At 36.7% G+C, this 19,675-nt stretch overlaps 2 protein-coding genes across 2 annotated transcripts; one reads left to right on the plus strand and one right to left on the minus strand.

The window, feature by feature from the left end:
• The first annotated feature begins 787 nt into the window (after positions 1-787).
• Positions 788-7,538, plus strand: LOC103705898 (keratinocyte-associated protein 2). The gene is made up of 5 exons (XM_008789796.4): positions 788-942; positions 1,711-1,876; positions 4,459-4,510; positions 4,592-4,658; positions 7,117-7,538. The coding sequence occupies exons 2-5, from the start codon at positions 1,721-1,723 to the stop codon at positions 7,205-7,207; spliced, it is 366 nt and encodes a 121-aa protein (XP_008788018.1). The 5' UTR covers positions 788-942; positions 1,711-1,720; the 3' UTR covers positions 7,208-7,538.
• A 1,961-nt stretch (positions 7,539-9,499) lies between these two features.
• On the minus strand, positions 9,500-18,292 carry LOC103705899 (methylenetetrahydrofolate reductase 1-like). Its single transcript, XM_008789797.3, has 12 exons — positions 17,913-18,292; positions 16,953-17,135; positions 16,553-16,613; positions 16,378-16,460; positions 15,005-15,178; positions 14,279-14,452; positions 14,106-14,206; positions 13,893-14,004; positions 12,510-12,590; positions 12,216-12,393; positions 10,051-10,385; positions 9,500-9,813 (listed from the first exon to the last, which is right to left on the minus strand). The coding sequence occupies exons 1-12, from the start codon at positions 18,132-18,134 to the stop codon at positions 9,730-9,732; spliced, it is 1,788 nt and encodes a 595-aa protein (XP_008788019.1). The 5' UTR covers positions 18,135-18,292; the 3' UTR covers positions 9,500-9,729.
• Positions 18,293-19,675: the final 1,383 nt, after the last annotated feature.

Raw genomic sequence — 19,675 nt, forward strand, 5'->3', positions numbered from 1 at the left:
ATACCAGAGAGAAGTTTTAAGTTTAAAAGAGATATGGAGTATATAATATATAAAATGTTTTGACAACTTTGTAAGCCAACACTTTTCATGACTACAGAACTTGAGAAAAAAAATACAGACCATAGATGCTAAAATTCTAAAATTTTTGAGAGACTAAAAGTTGTATCAATCTCCTACCTTTACATAGCCTTCACATTTAATGACTTTTGCTCGAGGTGTTTTGAGAATATTTCTTTCAAAAAAATTTATGAATTTTTGTTGTTAAAATCCCCGAAGAGACCATGATGGTATGCCTATATTTCACATTAGCTCATGAATGTCTGATTGATATTCACATGGTTGGAATCGAAAGAATATGTGGAATGGTATAATAGAATGTAGGATTGTATGATTGTACTTATTGATGGGAGTTTGAATCAAAATTTTATAAGATCATCGCTGTAGGATTGTATGATTGTAATTATTGATGGGAGTTTAAATTGAACTTTTATAAGATCATCATTCATCACCATCATTATCATTATTATTATTATTAAAAAATAAAAAAAGGTGTAGTGTTATCAGTCTAAATTTTAAGAATGCACCATGTAAGATTTGAATCTAAAATCCGCACCTAATATGCAAAAAGGAGGACCATTTTATTTTTTTAATTGTAATAGTTCATAAGTGTTATAACAACCATTGTTTGCTTAATTCTATCCAGATCGAGATTATCTGAAAATATAAATATTAACTTGATAACATCCCTTATTTGTTAATAAAACGGAATAAGTAAAACCTGTTAGTAATTAAAAAATGACCCAGAAAAACAACTTGATAACTCCGCGCCGTAGCTCCGCGTTCGGTGCGTGGAAGAGCCGCCGCGGCTAGGGCTCCTTAAACCCATTTTCTCACGCTCTCCGCCACGCTTCGCTCCGCGCCCCGGGAATTCCTCCGCAAAAGGTATGCCCATGAGATCAAATCTTTACGCTCTCTCTCGATTTCTCACCATTCGATTGCAAAAGAGGACATTTTTTTGTGATTTAGGAGGGCGAACTAGGGTTTCAGTATTGTTTCTTTCTCTGGTAGAACACGGGGATCGCGATGAATCTGGCAATTTTAAGCTCTTAAGATCCGTGGATGGTTTTGGTTTCCGTTGAGCGATTCATTGCCTGGGCATATATCTTCAAAAAAGACTCTTTATTGATCGATTTCACGCACGTTGGTGTAGATCATTTAGGCTTGATGGTGTTCGCTCACATTACTGTAGATTAGTTAGGCTTTATGGTACCGTGACTAGGGCGAGGAGAGGCTGGGGTTTTTAGTTAGAAACGAGCGACGGCCTTCATTCTAATCGTGATATTCCGATCAAAATCTGATCTTTCGACAAGAAAAGGAACTTCTTTCTTTCACCATGTCTATTCGTGTGGACACGGGGGAACAAATTGTAACTTGAAGGGCATGCGACGACCTTAGATATAACGGTGGCTTTGTCAACTTATAGACTTGAATTATAAACTGGCTTCCAGTTGATTTTTTTTTCGTGTTGCCTACAGTTTTGTAGGCCCTCCAAATTTTCTAAACCATGGTATGTTCATGACTTTTGGAGATGAATGCGTTCTCTCATATCCAAAGAGTTCATTCTATGCAGTTAGAATGTGTCCCTATTTTTGGAGAATGGTCTCTTCATTTTACAGCGGATATTAAATCTGACATTGCTTTCTTGATCAGGCTTGTGGTCATGACGGGTCCTGGCAGGTCCATGCTGTACTCATTGCTTCTATTTGCCATTATTCTCTCACTTCTTGAGATGTACAGAGGGAAATTGGCATCTTCTGAGTTGCTGACGATTTTTGGTGGTTTTATCAGCTCCCTGTTATTTCTTGTGCTGCTAACAGTAAGTTCTAGGTGCCTTAGTTGTTTTTTTATTCTCTTCATGGAACTCTTTGATGTGATGTTAAACAACATGCCAATCTCCTTCTTTAGTTGTTTTAATACTATAGTTTTCTAAATATTGCTATCTTTCCCTTCTTTTATATGAATCTACCATTCCCTTCTATTATGTTTGTAAGCTGTGATAGATCAATTGCTGCAAAGACTCAATAGATTTGTTTAATAAATTTTAGTATTAGTTGAAAGCATTACCATAAAGCCATAAGAAAACCTCACAGGTGTATATCTGAATAACTGATAAGGTCATTAGGCGAGGACAATGGCCAATGATAAGTATATCTAAATTCTTGACCATAAATTTGTACGAGCCTTGAAAATTAAAAATAATAGTCTTGATGGAAAAGCAGCTCATAATTGGTAGATACGTTTGCATGCATGCAAACATGCATGCCTTTTTCTTTAGAGAGTACTGGCCCCCTTTTTTTTTTTCCTGCACGGATGGAGCCTGTGGGAGTTTGTTTAGGAAGGACTGGAGTTGAGGCAATTTGTTTGAACTCCATAGATGTTATTGATGTTGTAGATATTGTGACAGCATGAGGTATATACCATTCTCTTTGACTGGGAGCCCTATTGTCTCTCCTTGCACTTGGAGAGGCAATAGCCATTGCATAGAAATATATTGTTTACAGGCATAAGAAAGATCTTCTATCGAAAAGAGTAGCAGCAACTTGTAGGTAAAATATGGATGTTTTTGGTACTTTGTTTGAGTTGAATATATCCTGATAACACAGCGACTTCCTGGTATAACTAGGAGTACTTATGTAGCAAGAGGTGAATAATTCAGCGAATAACATAGATTCTCATGTGCTGTGATTTCTAGCCTCCCTACAACCCTCAAAATTTGTATTCTCATTGAGAACAGGAAATTCTTTGAAAGATACCTTATTTCAACAAATTACTTTTTTTATCCTTATGCCTTGTTAGGAATGCCTTTGATTACATCAAACATGGATAAATGACTACTGGGACATAGATAAGGCCAAGTAATTTGAATATCTTACCTTGGGCACCACACCCACCTTGGAATATCTCTTTGGAATCTTATACACTAGCTTACTAAGTGTTTTTTATTCGAAATATTTTTGAGAGTCTACTTCCCCACTCTTGCTCCCAAATCCATGGACATAGCCTAAGTGTCAAAGTTGATCAATATTTTGGCATTCACCTCATTGAAACCTACATAAACTCTAAAAGCTACCTAAGTGACAATTTTATTTTATAATAATGGACTTAGGCCTAAGGTTGCCTCACAAGATTATAAGTTGTTGAAATGGATGTAATCTAAGAATATTAATTTAGAGATAAGTATCCTATGATGAAGCTAAAGAAGCAATACCAATAGAGGATAACATGAAGAGAAAATGCTTGTGATGGTTTCTGCATGTGCTATATTGGCTAGATACTAGCTGTGGCTGGAAGGAGCCTCTAACATAGATTGAACGATTTTCAACTGAAACAAGACAAATGTCATATGGATAGAGGCTTATGGCTGATCTTGGGTGCAGATCAACCTTAATTGAGGATTCGCTTTCTTGCTAGAATTAATGTTCGTCTGTGCTCCATTCCCTAATAACTTTAGTATCTCATACGAACCGTGTTTTCGTTCTTCTAAATTTTTCTGCCAATTACCTAGACTAAAGCTTTTATGGTCAACCTTCTGCACCAGATAGATTGTGCTAGAGATTAATGTCTGTTATCCAAACCTTTCATTTCATCCTCATATGCTGTTGCTTATAAGTGTAGTTCTATTACTGTGGGGTCAGCATGACCACTATAATCTTTAGATAAAGCTGGAGGGAAATGGAAGAAATAGAAGAAGGGAAGGTAAATGAGGGGGTGTCCAGACTGCTATGCGAGTTGGGAAGAGTAAGACTGAGCTAATAGCACCCTCCATGCAGCATGTTAGTTTACCGATTTGATGAACGTCTTTGGTGTTAGATAAGCCAATAAATGTGTTGATTTTGATCCATTCATATATTAGTAGCCTTGTATAAGTAGTAATTTAGCCCTGTAAACCAGGTGCCAAAATGGCACAGATATTCACATGTCGGTCTAAGGCTTCAAAATAGGATCAGATGGAGCTTCCAATGGGGAACAAATACATCCATATAATTGATTTACTTATGCAGGTCAAACTAACAAACTTAAATGTCTAACCTTACTCCATACTTTTTTGTTTAATTGAATTTTATATAATTAACAAATATGAAAGAAAATTTGTACGATATGTCAAGAGAAAGCTCTAATGTTGCATCTTTTTGCTGTCAATTATCGTGTGAAATACAACCTGCCTGACTTGATTACAGTAGTAGTTAATTTCTAACACATTATTTATCAAAAATGTTAATTTCTTATTAAAAAAATTCTGACATAACCTTTTGTTAATCACTTACGAAATTTTAGAGGCCAATTTTTGTTTTAATGTTTGTCATATAATAAGATTATCATGAAGATTTCGTTAGTCAAGCAACATAGCCTTATCCAAAGATGACCTACCAAGTTATGTTGACATCACTTATTCTGCAGTTCATTGGGAATTATCAAGAATCAAGTGGGATGAAAACAGGGTGGGGTGCTGGTAAGTGTAATATTTTACAGGCAATTCTGTTTATTGGCACTCTCTTTTTCTTTTTTCTAAAAAATTGCATTTTTTTGGCAGTTGTACTTGCAGAAATTGTTGCTCTCATTGCTGCTAGCACTGTTCATCGTGTTTGTGTCACAACATGGTATTATATTTATCCTATCTCTCATTGCAACACATTGTTTTATATTCTTTTCTTTGAATATTTTGTTGACAATGAGATTATAGAGCAGAGAAACCTCTGGCAGTTCTTTTAGATATTTGCATGGATAACAAAAAGTAAATGCAGACAAATCATTTAGTTTTAGTTCTCAAGACACAAAAAATGAATTACTAGAGTTGAACCTGCTTCATTTCGATGAAAGGAATTTCCCCTGGGAATTTTATGATTGCTGTAAATTTCTAACTTTTTCCTGGCTGAGAAGGATGGGTCCTATTCCATAATGCTGAAGTCGATTATGGTAATGTCCTTATTTTTCTAGTGATGTTAAAGAAGAAAGAGGAAGAAGAATATCTATTTGGATTTTGATTCCTGGGATCTCCCCAATTATTGCTTTTAGATTTTTTTTCTTCTTTTGCACTTTTGTTTGATTGACTGCTTCTACCATTTAATTAATCTACTTTTATCGACTAATTCTGAACGTTTATCATTTTTAAGACTTCCATATCCAAATTGTTGAGTATTTTGAGACCCAAAAGAAGTTTGCTTCAGTAATGGTGGCACCAATATGATTTCACTTGATTTTAAGTATTATCTACAGATCTGCATTTAAACAGCAATTTCTTATCCTTCACCATTATGCACTTCACAAAAAGATAGCATTTCCATGATGCCATGTCATTTCTGTTAGTGAACTGAGGTATACCCTACTGCTCTACATGTTATAGATTAGCTATCAGTATCCATTCTTGGTGGTGGTTCACCTAATAAGGTTTCTAGAAGGGGCTTCCATCTACTGTATTCGAGCTTTTAGTTGTTTATGGAATGTTCATAGTGATAAAATCCTTCTTAGCAAATATGATCGAAAAGAAGATTACTATGTTCTCTTGGATGCTGTGAAGCTGCATAGGATTCTTTGCTGCTCCATTATTCAGGTTTGATTTTAGAACATGTGACATGTGATGAAGATTATCGTCTTTATCGCATCTTCATTTGAAACTGTTACTAATGGATAGCACTAATAGAATCCTGAGTCAGCCAAGCACAATGCTTAGACACTGTCATGTCATCTACCTAATAGCGGAACTCTTCACAAAGCCTAAACATCTTCGGCTATCAGCCCCATGCGGACTGCATGGCAGCTCCAATATTCTTTTACCTCTGTTGGAAGGGTTCGCAATAGACATTATAATCACTTCCATCATGATAGTGTCATCATCCTTATTTCACCCTGTTAATAGAGATACTCATATAAATGAAGATGCAGATGAAAGCAAATTTCAAATTTCATACACCCACCTAAAAGGACCATTTGCACTACATTAAAATCAAGGTTTAGAAGTTAGAATGTTGTTCTCATTCATCACATAGAGCATTGCCATCTGCAGATGGACTTACATGATCGGGTCTAAGTTTGATGCTTCTTTTGGGTCGATGGGATACAATAATAAAGGGGATTTATTGTGAGGATACCTTACAGTTCTCCTTGGGAAATTTCAGAGTTCAACCTTGCACAGGGTATATTTCTATGTGGCCCCTTTTTTAGTTTTCTGAGATGAAACATCATTTTTCTAATGGCATAATTTATAAAATCTATGTGGAGCACACCAGTTTTGCTGAAAATGGTGTCTGACTTTAGATGATTCATCTATGGGTTAAAACAAGCTTCACAGGAATGATTGATTGTAAGGAAAGTTGTCGTGCTCAAATAAGCACCAAAGGGTCGACCTCTTCAGTAAAATGCTTATATTTCTATTATGTGTGGATAATTTGATGGTCATATAACTGACATGGCTTAAATTCCTAAAGTAAAAGCTGTCTTTGCTCATGAGTATACGGTAAGTGGATCTTATTGTTTTCTTGGTAGTGAGGTCCCTTAGACTGATATCCTACTGTCTGAATGCAAGTAAGTCAACCGTTTGAAAAGATACAAGGTTGCATAACTGCTTTTTGGAGCACCAGTCCTTAATCATCATCTTTTTGCAAATTGATGGTGACTGATCCACAAGCCACACAGTAAGGTTCTGCTATGTTTTGTATATATCTTGTCTATTTATTTTATCTTGTCATCTAACTTCACCAAAAGTAACACCAGTTCTGACCTTTGTTAGAGATCATAATTCGTCATGTGCTCTCACTTATTCTTTTTTCTTGTGAAAACAAATGACTTTCTCAGCTATAACATGAATTGCATTTTCAGGCCTGTTGTTACAGAAAAATATCAAGTTGCAACAGCGACCAAATAATCTTAGCATTTGATTTTCTTTGGGTTTTGTTGATTTTGCATGTTTATCTTTCTCCCTCAAAAAAAAAAAGTGAAAAGAACAGAGATTTTGCATGCATGTCTTTCAAAGCATACTCTACTTATTTGTTTTGGTGTGTCTTGGGGTTGAGAGATTTAAGATAAGCTTAACACTCTTTCCTTTGTTCCCGATGCTTGCAGTTTCTTATTTTCAGCTGGACTTCTATACGAGGTTAACAAGCTTTCAGGGATGATGCTTTCTAAAAATGAACCAAAAGTGCGGCGACATTGAAGAGGTGGCTTGTTGATTGTTTTTCAGTATAGTGAGAGCCTGTAATTCTGCAAATACAGGGTGTTGTTAAGATTAGACTCTTAAGCTTTACATCATGGATAAAGAGATTATTGAGGATGATGACTTTCATGAAATGATGTTTATTCTGCCTTATTTAAGTAATGTGAAATTGTCTAGAATAGGTGAGAGATTACGTACATTGTTTCTATGGGTTGATGCCCTCATAGAGGAGAGACCATAAAGTCACGGGTTTTTTCCTTTTATGAAGATGAATCTTAATGCTTTTTTTTTGTTTGACTAAGTAATGCCAAGCTTGTGAGTTGAAAAGCTAGGTTGTGTTCAAGTCATACTCATTCAATTTGCAGCATGTTTGATTGATTGGGACATCAATTATGAGTGTTCAGAGATAGCAGGTTACAATTGATATCTGGATTGTGGACCCATGCTAGAGCCTATCGTTGTGCATGGGTGATTCAAATGACAGGGCCTGTGCGTGCGAAGTTGCATGGGTTGGTTTTTGGTACCTCCTTGGCTCTTTCTCAGTCATTTTCTGACAAATATTTTGGGCATGCGTAGCTGAAGGTGGTTGGTGGCAATGTCAATTTGAAGACGAGTCAAAGTTAATGATCTCCAGTACATCTGTACCATGCCCAAATCTAGACTTGTCATTTAGAAAATGCATCATTCTTTTCTGCAGAATTCAGCGAAGCACTATCAGGAAAGACTTGAGATGGGCATTTTGGAGTTATACCAAATCACTGCCATCTCAGTTTCATGATATTTTGTATATTTGGTATTTGGATGCTAATGCTTGTATTTTAGGCATTATCAGGGAAGACTTGAGGTTCGATGAGAACTATGGAACATATCCATTTTTCTCTAGTGGTATCTGTCAGCAAGTTGCAAATCATCATCAGAATCCCTGTCCAGTATCTTGGTATAGCTTAATGAATACTGTAAGGGCACTGAATTTCGGGACCCTGTTTTCCTTTCTGAAAAGAATGCATACTCGTAGGTCCTAAACTAGATCCCAGAGGGATAACTCAACCAGGAGAACATATGATACATGCCTTTGCAGATAAGGGATAACTATAACATAGATTTTAGTTGTTCAAGGTAATAATTTCAGGACTGACTCGGTATTAAGGCTAGCTGAGAACCTGGGATAGCCCAAGAAATAAAAAAGAGAATTAAATCCTATAAAAAAATAGATAACCGTATTGGATTGGGTTGAAGTCTGTCACAAAATAAGATATGATGTTCCTAAGTAATTCTTTACTGATTGAGCCCCCTTGTTTTGTTTATTAGTAATGCTGATCTGCTCCAGAGAGATCGTACTTTAGTGGAAACAGTTTTTGATAGCCTCCAACTTTAATGTGAACAGTTTATTTGTCGGTTTTTGCTTTGAACAAGAGAAGCAGATGCTGGTATATGAGTTTATTCCAAATGGAACATTAAGGGAAAACTTGATTGGTCAGTACTCATTCTTCATCTCAAAAGATTTCTTTTATCTCTTATTTTACATTAAGATGTATGTTCCTGCCATCATTACCGATTATCTCTTATTTTACATCAAGATGTCTGCAGGAAGAGGTCGCATGCAACTGGACTGGAAAAGGAGACTTAGGATTGCTCTAGACTCAGCTAGAGGATTACCTTATCTCCATGAATTTGCTAATCCGCCAATAGTTCACAGAGATGTCAAGTCTACTAATATCCTTTTGGATGAAAATTTAAATGCAAAAGTTGCAGATTTTGGTCTCTTGAATCTAGTGTCAGACAGCCAAAAGGGGCCAGCTTCTTTTGCAATTATTTATGCTACTCCTGCACATTATTCATTTGAATGCATGGAATACATCATTGATAATTTGTGGTAAGATCCATTTTATTTCAATCTTAGTAGTTCAACTAGTTCTTCAAATACTAGATTGGCATCTTTGGCAATCAGTCCCGGAAAAATAAGGTTCTCTTAATAATTTTATTCTTGATTCATCTTTCCATATTTCAGACCCATGACACTCTTACAATCCTTTGTGCCAAAACCCACCCTCATAAAATAATGAAAGGCTAATGGTGGACTAATCCATGAATGTCAAGGTTGGATTGGCAGTGTCTCTGTCAAGCCACTGGTAGTGGTGATATTGTGGAGATCAAAGAAGTTGGGTTGCATGAATATTTTCCATGCTTTTCCAAGTATTTTTCAACAAAGTCCAAGAGGAACAAAGACAACTGTCTCAGAAAATATAAATATTCACAGTATACAGCAGATGGAACGACAGAGAGGCCAAAATATCGGACATGAACCTGATCGGTGAATTTATTAATGAATTAAACATAACTGGCATGCACTTGTATGTTCTAGAAAATTCATATCATTAGATCTGCAGAAGAAAACTGGATATTCAAAGACCTTATGCTAAGAGTGACTTCTGGCTCTCAAACTGCTTTCAATCTGTAACTCCCGTTACACAACATGGTAACCGAAGAAAGATGCTAGGCCTTTGAGTAAAAAGAATCCTAGTTCATACATCCTTGAAAGCAGCAAATACATCTCCATGAATATAATCATTGTCAACAAGACAAACCAAAAAGTAATTTCTCTGCACCTGCAAATTTGAACAATCAACTCAGCACTTGGAATGAATTTTCAAAAGAATAAATAATAATAGGAGCGTGCAATTATATATCTATCTGTCTATATAGATAGAAGGTGGGGGGTGGGAGTGCGGTGGCTGCTGAAAATCTGGAACTGCCACTTGAAAGTGAAAATGGAAAGTATTTAGGACAAAAAGCTCCATAACCTTAAAAATAATATCACATATACAAAGATGTCTCCAACATACCTGTGCTAGTAATTTCCTTGATGGGTCACCCTCAGGAAACAAGCATGCCCATCCCTTTGTCCAGATCTCAAAAGCCTCATCCTTCCAAACCATGAAGCTTGCAGGATCAACAACAGTTGGTTGGATTATCTCTTTGCCAGGGAAAACACCCCATGTCACTGCATTGACTGCATTTGGGGCAACATTGGAGAGACATTCCCCTTCTTTGCTTACAGCAATATATGTAAGAGATGGAAATCCCTTGCAGTTTTCAGTTAGTAAATTTAACTCCTCTTTTGAGCAGAAGAATTCAAGATAGGCCTTTTGATAGACATAACCCCCTGGTCCACCCCACCCTGCCAAATACAATATAGGAAGGCACTATTAGCATCTCCCATGGAATACTAACATCTCTGTGAAAAATGTTCTTGAAAAAGCAAGGACGTTGTAGTGAAACAAAAATCTTGTTGGAAAGCAACATACAAGATCTAAAATTCACCTTCTTACCCCAAAAAATGAGGGGCTTAAAAATGAATGATTGCTGTCAAACCACCAGTGTGATATGAGAGTGGATGATACAATCTCTTGGGTTGAAAATTAAGGGTATATATGTTACGGAAAAAATAATTTATACACGCCAAAATTCAGAGCGACACTTCTGATGCTTCATTCTGGCACCTAAAATGTAGCTACAGGTTTAAAGATATGCAGAGACCCTTTATGCTTTAACTAACAAGAGTCTCCCATTTATTGTGGTTAGCTATACAAATTTGCCTGGCTACTTTCATGCCCACTGGGCTCAATAACTTTAGCTATATACAGTTTCCCTCCTTTCCAACACTTACAAATCCAATCCCCTTCCGCAAGTGCAGCCTCTTCTGATCTTACGGGAAGTGATGGTGTGTCAATACAGCAAAAGTACAAGCATTTAACAGGAATATGTAAAGTTAAAGTAGTTACTAGTAATCATAACACAACTTTGCTAACTAGTTCTTCCTGATGAGAACTTTTGAAGTTTTACCAGACAGTAGCCTTCATATTCTCATTTCTATTATGTTAATAATAATATCTTGCAATCTATCCATTGCCATCTTCTTATGCATACTACTGATGTCCGGTGAATTGCTCTGCTTAGCTCCCATTATCTTGTGGCTATCCTTCAAAGCACATGAGCCCATCTCCGCTTCTACCAATACGAATCTGCATTTGTAGTATGGTTTTTTACTTATATTCTCATTCTTTATAAAACCAGATCCAAGGTGAAAAAAATAATCCGTCAACAGTTTGAAGCAAGGATGGCTAAAATTGATATTGGTCCTCATGAACAAGACTCCCACTCTCCCTTCTGCTCATGATTCCTGTTGCACTCTGAATTTTGCACAAAAAATTATTTCCTCCATCAAATATCATTCCTCTTTAGGCCATATATTCTAATATTGTTCCTCTCTAGTTCCTATTCTTACTATGTGCATCTCAGAATACTTAAGTATGAACAGAAGATCATTTCATTTGTTTTCCCTGATAACTGACTTCACTATATCTTGCATTTTAAGTTTTGTAACTTTAAGAGTAATCCTGAATATCAGATTAGTTCATCTAAGATAACTGATAAGTGCAAAGAGAAGATGGCCTATGCCCTAAAAACACTTATGGCTGTGGCTTATTCGTATTTACCTTTTTTTATGTTAAAGAAAAATTTGGAACAAATAAGTGCAAATGTTTACGTTAAGAACTCAAATTGTAGAAAGAGCCATTCATATGCAATCTCACTGAGTATGAATAACTGCTTTGAACAATTTAAATTGAAGTAATAAAAAACCATAAATTTTATCATTCCAAGAAAGCAATGATGCATATTTTCATGCAATTAATTCAAGCCTTTCCTCTGACAATTTTATGTGGCAAAAATAACTGAAAAAAGACTACAGTTGTCATATATTCTCTGGGTAAAAGAGGTCAAGGGCTGCATTCCAGCAAAACCATATTAAACCTAACATTTCTCAAGGTCCTTAAGATGGATGAAAACAAGTCTGATCAAATAAAATAAACTGAATTTTATATGCAGAAACATGATTTTGTTTTCAGAAAGAAAGCCTTGCTTTCCATTCCAGAGACCAGCTCAGAGATAATAAAAGGTTTAACAAACTACAGCTGACCTTGAAACCTTTAGAATAAACCTCACTTACCAACTGCTGGAGAATCAGATTTCTCTCCATTAATTGCAGGTTGACTATTGATGGTCAGAAAACCCTTTAAGATGATCTCTCCCAGTTGTTCATCAATTATCTTTGTCTCCAGCTGCAGCCCATCTAACTCCGACCACGGGCTACTTCTAAGTTTTCCCATGCAGAAGTTCATGAACCTCTGTCGAATGTATTGCAGGAAAAGAGTAAGATCAGTCTGTCATGCCGATATTCTTCAATCTGAAACAATTTACAGGTAAGCGTCCAGAAGAACAACAATCAAGTATAGAGAAATACCTCTTTAATGTCATTCAGAGATTTCAATGGGACTGCCCATTCCTCTTGAAGCTTCTTGTCACGTGCACGTGGGCGCATGAACTGTCAAACAAATAATAAATTTTAGATACAATTACCTTCATATTGATATACAGTATGAATAAGCAGACAGCAAAACATTATCCATTTATATAACCTTCAGGAAAAAATATCTCAAAGTGACAATTTAAAAAATAATAGGTTAAAAAGCTAAAACGAGCAGTACCATCTACCATGAGCAAAAATAAAGTGACAATATCTCGAAACAAGCTTTAGCAATGATTCAGCAGCTTTCACTTAACCTCTGAGGTAGTGTTTTTATCAAATCCCCGACCAAACAAGCAATGAAGCAGCTTAAAGATTTTGAAAAACAAAGGACTACTCTAGAAAGGGCAAAATGCCAGCTCATGTTTCTTAATGCTAGAGGAAGTGGGAAAATTTGAAGGAAATAAGAGAAATTTCCAATAGTACTGTAAGTCAGGCAAGTGAATAATAATTTGGGGAGTGGCATGCCCAGAACATTTTGATTTATAAAATACTAGAACATTTGAGTTTTCCTAAATTAGAAGACTTACAGGCTCTGATCAGGACTGTTAAAAGGTTCTACAGACAAACTATGAAAGAAAAGTCAAATGGTGGAGAAGATAATCAAGGGTTGAGTTATAAATGGTTGGTGTCTGCCAGAAGTTTTAAGTGCTTGATGTGGTTTCAGCATGGCTATAATTGATGTGCATAAGATCTGTCCAATGAAAATAAAGAAAGGAAAGCATTAATAGAAAAGGGCATTTAGGGGTTAGACATGATAAGTCAGACTGTTGATGGACTTCTATGAGGTTCTGGAGGATTTAAGAAGGTTTGGAGAGCCAGTAAAAACAGGTCTGCTGTTCAATTTGCTAACAGCAGACAGACAGGGAGAGAATTAGGGACAGAAGAAAAGTTAGACAAGTGAAAGAAGAAAGAATAAGAAAGAAAAGAAAGACAAGATAATTGGGCTCAGTACCACTTTTTACTTTTATCTGAATTAACTGAACTTATCTATATTCTAGCCTTTCTCTCATCTTTGACGTGGCAACTACATTTGCTAAACTAATTGAGTCCGTCTAGGACTCTATGAAAACAGGGAACCAATAAGTCAATATAAGTTTGTTTATTTAAAATTTCTTTTTTTTCTAAAGACTCAAAAATCCTTCTCTATAATGGTAGACCCTGTATGAGGTCAATAATTGAAGTTTCCAGGGCCCAACCTCTTGGCTGCATAACATTCCTATTTATCAGATATCAGTTTGTCAAGACAACAAATACTGAACAGGCATATTCTAAAATTGCAAAAATATTCGATTGGAAATTTAGAGATGATCTGATGACCTGGTGGTCAGTAAGGGCTCCATATGATGCGTTACGAGAATCCCCCCACCTCCCTTGTGGGTACTGCTCCCAACGAAGAGTCCTTGAAATGTAGCTTTTGGGACGATTAGCCCTGATTCATGGTCCAAACAAAATTAGGACAATCATGATCAAAGCATATCATCATAACATTCTATTTGCAACAATCCCAAAAAAATAGAAAGAAAAGCATACCAAAAGATAGGTCGAACATCTTCTTTGGCACGAAAAACATTTGTTGGACGCCTCCATGGTAAGGACCTTGAAATCTTAGATTCCTCGATTAATCCAAGGTTCTGCAAACATATTTTCTTTAAATAATAATAATAATAAAGAACATGAAAGCATAATTTCAAACCAAGTGTCACCATTAATATGGCCAAAGCAGACTTCTCCATGTTTAGTGTGTAAAGATGCAGCGTTTTGATCCCATGAGCTAAAATCTTCTTGCACATCTCAGTTCCAAGGTGGATTCCATATGCCTTGACAGCCTCCTCATTGTCTTTAATAGGCTCCAGGGCAGCTGTAATCTCAGGTGGTATCTGCAGACAACCTTTAGTCATATCATCATTCAACATGAAAGCAAAACTTACATGTACCCTAAAAGGCATTACTTATACATGTTGAACAAGACATACAACTGAAGAGCAACACCAACAAATTGAGATATCATGCAATAAAAGATACAGACAGCATGTTGAGGTGCAAAATGTGAACTTGTTGGCTTGGCCTAAAAATAAGGAAAATCAAATATTTTCTAGAACTCATGACCTTGTGAAGTGGTTTATTGTGCAAAATGTTGGTTTGGTTATGATTATCTGTGCATGCGTAAAGAAGTCATGTCAATAGCTCAGCAAGCCCTTGCAAATGTAGTTTTTGTCATACTTCGCAAAAGGACTTAACTGAAAGCAACAAATAATGGAGAAGTTCACCTATTAAAATGAAAGCAACACCTATAAGATCACATTGACGAGCATAAATTACACCAATATACCTGATTCGACAACTAATATCATGTCACTTGAAATTGATATGTCCAAGAATAACTTAAATTCAGACAGGAAAAAAATAAATTCTGCAATAAGGGAACTTACCCTAGTTTTACAGAATCCAGTCATACGCAAGAAGCCCTTATAGTTGTTAATAGGCATTATACCAGGAACAATGGGACAAGTTATCCCAATTTGACGGCAATCATTCACAAACTTCAGAAATATGTCAGTATCATAAAACAGCTGAGTGATAATAAGATCTGCACCAGCATCCACCTGTCAGAGAGAGCAAACGAGATAAAAAAGAGCAACAAATCAGTGCAACGAAAGAAAAAAAAAAGGAAGCAGAACAAAAATAAATTAACTCCTCAAAACTTGAGACATGATTAATAACTATCTTGAAAAATTTGGACGCTGACTATATATTATATGAGTGTGTTAAATTTCTTGATGCACCATGATATAAAAGGGTTGTGATTCCACGAGGATTATTTAGCCTCTCAGTTCCATACAAGATTTAACCATCTAAAAAGTGCATACAAATTTAGACAAATTATAAACTCTTTTGCAATAAGAATGTTCATAGAATAACAGAAACAACACAGACATGATTATGTTGGAGGCAATGCTAGAACCAGGATCAACATGATCTTTTATGCAATTACAGTGGTACAACAAATGACTACAATGGTGGACTTGCACAGGCATACTAGCCATTGCAACACCCAACCAACATCGTAATGGCATTGCAGTCAACAATATATAGATTCCTTCCCACCAAACCATGGATAGTTACAAGCTCTGAGATAATCATAGGCATTAAAAATTGGCCCACCATTGTTACCACAAAAAAATAGACTGCTAGTCACCTTTGCCACAAATAAATGGCGTTGCTTTAATATTTTAATGAGCCACTCATTATTCTTACAGCCCCATTCACACCAAAATTGAACCAAACTATCAGCACGATCACTAGAATTCACTTGCCTCCAACATTACCAATCTTTGTCACAGTACCACTAATTACCACAATAGTATTTACAGGACCACAGAAGCCACCTAGCACCACCACCATAAAAAATAAAGCCTTTCACCTAAGAACCTGCCTGGTTACCAACATATTGCCTAGGCACTATGCAGTATTCCAGTTGTCTACATACTGAGGCTACTTTCTAACCTTGTGCACCGAGAACTAGAACAATGACTTCCCAAGTATGAACCTATGGCCAAATTTAAGTAAGACCCACATAATATTTTACAATGTGGAAAACCATAGCTGATCTGTTTTCATATTCCATTGTAACTCTATCATTGTGCCACATCATAACTAAGTTTCTCAACAGTATCTTGTTATCATGTCAAATTGTCAGATTGTACATAGTTGTGCACCTCAAAATAGCAAAACCATTAAATGGTCAGTTCAAAACAAGATAGAACATGAACCAAATAGCAAACCAGAAAGGGAGATAACATACCTTTCTCTTCAAATAAGCAAGATCATTGCTGTAGGCTTCTAATGTAGCACCTCCTTCACCTTGTATCACGTCAGGGTGAGCCTCTGAGATGGAAGAATTTTTTTTTCAGAACAGCTCTGAGTTAGCAATGCAACATCATGTACTGATTGTACCGATTGAATCCGTAAACATTGACCTGGATAGCCAGCAACAGTTATGCCGAAGTAGTCACCATACTTAGCTCGAATGTGCTGCACCTGCAAGTCAATTGCAGTGACCATGCTTTAGTACCAGATTTTTCTTTCTTCAAAGCATCTAGAAGAACTAGACAGCTAGTACAAATTCTTAAGGCAAAAGTATCAAGGCTCAGCCTTAGTCCACAAAGTATATACAACAAATAGAATACTTTATGAGTCTCAGAGGATAGGCAAAAAGTGATTAATGGTTAACATGGAAAACTTTTTTTCTCTGCTAAGGTCCGGTCCAGCAGCCACATACAACTCAATGCATACAACAATTTTCAAAATTGAACTCTCACTTCAACAAGATGGAGCAGCTTTTATAAACAGTCACTGAAGAGTATAAAGGAGTGTTACCAGATCAAGGGCACAGGCAAAACCGCCAGCAACCTGAACAAACTTGTCCTGACCATGAGGAGGATCCCCTCTAAGAGCCAGAACATTTTGAATCCCATTGGTCTTGATAGTGTCCAGGGCATGGTTGATCTTCTCCACTGGCATGTTGGTGCAAGTCAAGTGCATCATTGTTTCCACGCAGATCTGGAAAAAGGAATCGGAGACTCGTAAATGATACAACATTAATCCTCAGCTGTAAAACTTATGTTTGGTAATATACATTGGATTTCCTCCATCCTTGTAACAATTGTTAAAAGCTGACTGAATATTTTAACTCGTTATGTAGATTTTTGGTGTTTTTCTCTACCCCCCCCCCCCCCCCCCACAAATAGGGTTCAGATCTTAATTCAGAAAGTATTCTACTTAACTGTCTCAGCAAAGTAGGGATAATGGTAAACCTCTAAGTAGATATTTAGTGGCGCCAATCCCCAGCAAGTAACCAAATCCCCCCTTGTCATATTAAGTTTTACCTTACGCTCTTGAATATGTAACATGGCTAAGTAGTCCAAAGGCCAAACTTTTGAATCAATGCAGCTAATACAAGCAACCCATGCTAAGCATCAACACAATTGGACAAAGCAGGAGAAAAAGAAGAAAGCAGCAAGATATCTCCAATTAGGAGTTCCTGCTGCTCAGAAGTCAGATCTGCAATTCAAATAATAAAATAGAACAAAAGATGAATTTTTAAGCAAAGGTGGCAGCAAGATTTGAACAAGCAAAGACTCAGATCCAAGAAACCACCGAGTAACAAAAAAAAGTCCAGATCTGAATATCTTATCCACCATATCTTGAAGAAAAACACAGCAAACTATAAAAGGAATCAACTTTAAGCTAGAAAAACAAGGCATCCAAACAGAATATCTGGAAGAGCAGCAAGAGCTACAGAGAGACGGCGAACAATGGCAGGGACGGATCTGATACCATGTTCTGCATGCGGTTGGCGATGTCGAGGGTGAGGTCGGCAGTGGAGCCGCCGGCGCCCCAGGTGATGTCGCAGAAGGTGGGGTTGTGGGCGACCATGCGGTCCATGCGCTCGAAGAGGTTCTCCACCCCTTCCTCCGTCTTCGGGGGGAAGTATTCGAACGAGAACACCGTCCGCCCCTCCCCCTCCCCCGCCGCCCGGATCTTCTCTATCACCTTCATCTCTTCTTCCTCTCTTCTTCGTAGCGCTCTCTACCTCTGTTGATGGCGTCGTCCGAGAAGCGAGGAGGCGCGCACGCGAACGCCGCCCAGCGAGTGGGTTTATAAAGTCGAAATTTACAAGGCAAGAGAGACGAGAAATAAAACAGAAAAAAGAGAAATTTGGATCCGCCCCCAACTACTGCGGTGGAAGGTCTCTCTCTTTCGCGCGTCGCGATCACACGCCGACCCACTTACCATCCCCCCGGAGTCCGCATATACGAAATGGGCCGGGTCCGGGGGCAGGTACCATTCCATACATTGATATTTAATATTATAATAATACAATCTTATATAATAATATTTAATAATATAATATAATTATATTATACTATAATATATTACATTATAATATAGTATTAGATTATATTAAAAGTACTTGCTACCAAATATACTTAAAGTTTCATAATATTTTATAAATATAGTTACCATTAAAAAAATAATTTTTAATAAAAATTCTACTTTTCGAAAATCCTATTCCCAGTAGCAATTCCAAGCAAGGCTTAGGTCATTTTCCCATTATTCGATAAAATAACTTTTTTATTTTGTTCTTAAAATATCTTTAATCTTATAATAATAATACAATATAAAATATTATAATATAAGTTTATTATATTTAATAATTTTTATATAATAAAAGATATTACGAGGAATATCTTAGTAATTTATTTGAAAAAATAGCAAAAAAAAGAACATAGATAGTCGAGGCATTTTTTGATGCATAAAAGAATATAGCTAAATTATTTTTTTATCTAAGTGCTGTGCGCAAAATATTTATAAAAAAAACGGATTTTTGGGTAAATTTTTACCTTCCAATGACAGTCCTGAGATGGAAAGGAGCAGTGGGATAGGTTCCGTCAGCTCAGCACGGTTTATTATTATGTTGTTACCAAAATTCTTGGGCTACCAAACCAGTAGTCCTCCCCTCTCGCTCACCAACCGCAGGGCGACTTTGCCATGCGTTTGGCTGAGAAATGCTGTGATTTAGCCGTCATGCGAACGTCACTCTTTTATTTTTTTTCGTTGGTAAGTGATGCGAACGTTATTGAAGACCACTCTTTCATTCTTTTGCTCCCAAATGAGTGAAGAAATGGAGTAATTCAGCTATTTATTCTAAGATAGAAACTTCAAGCTGGAAATCTTTTTTCGGCTCGCAATACTTGCTTGACCGATAGATCGGCAGCACTAGCCTCCAACATTAGAACCGTCGTACCTCACAAACAAACAAGCCCACATTAGGTGGTGTCACTGTACGTAGAAGTAGTGAATTTGAGCCTTTCAAAAGTAAGAGCCACATCATACTAGAATTCCACTTTGAAATAGCATTTTATACTATAAAATGCGTTATTCTTGGCAACTAAAGCATTTGATAGAAAAATTGCATCTTGATTGCTTCATGGATGTAGAAATACAATGATGCAACAACAACTGAAGCAGGATGAAATTAGGATGGGTTTGGTCTTTCATCGCTATAGTTTGGTTTCCTCTTGGGCGTTTTCCAACAG

Source organism: Phoenix dactylifera, chromosome 12 (genome assembly GCF_009389715.1).
Source record: "Phoenix dactylifera cultivar Barhee BC4 chromosome 12, palm_55x_up_171113_PBpolish2nd_filt_p, whole genome shotgun sequence".
Lineage (NCBI taxonomy): Eukaryota > Viridiplantae > Streptophyta > Magnoliopsida > Arecales > Arecaceae > Phoenix > Phoenix dactylifera.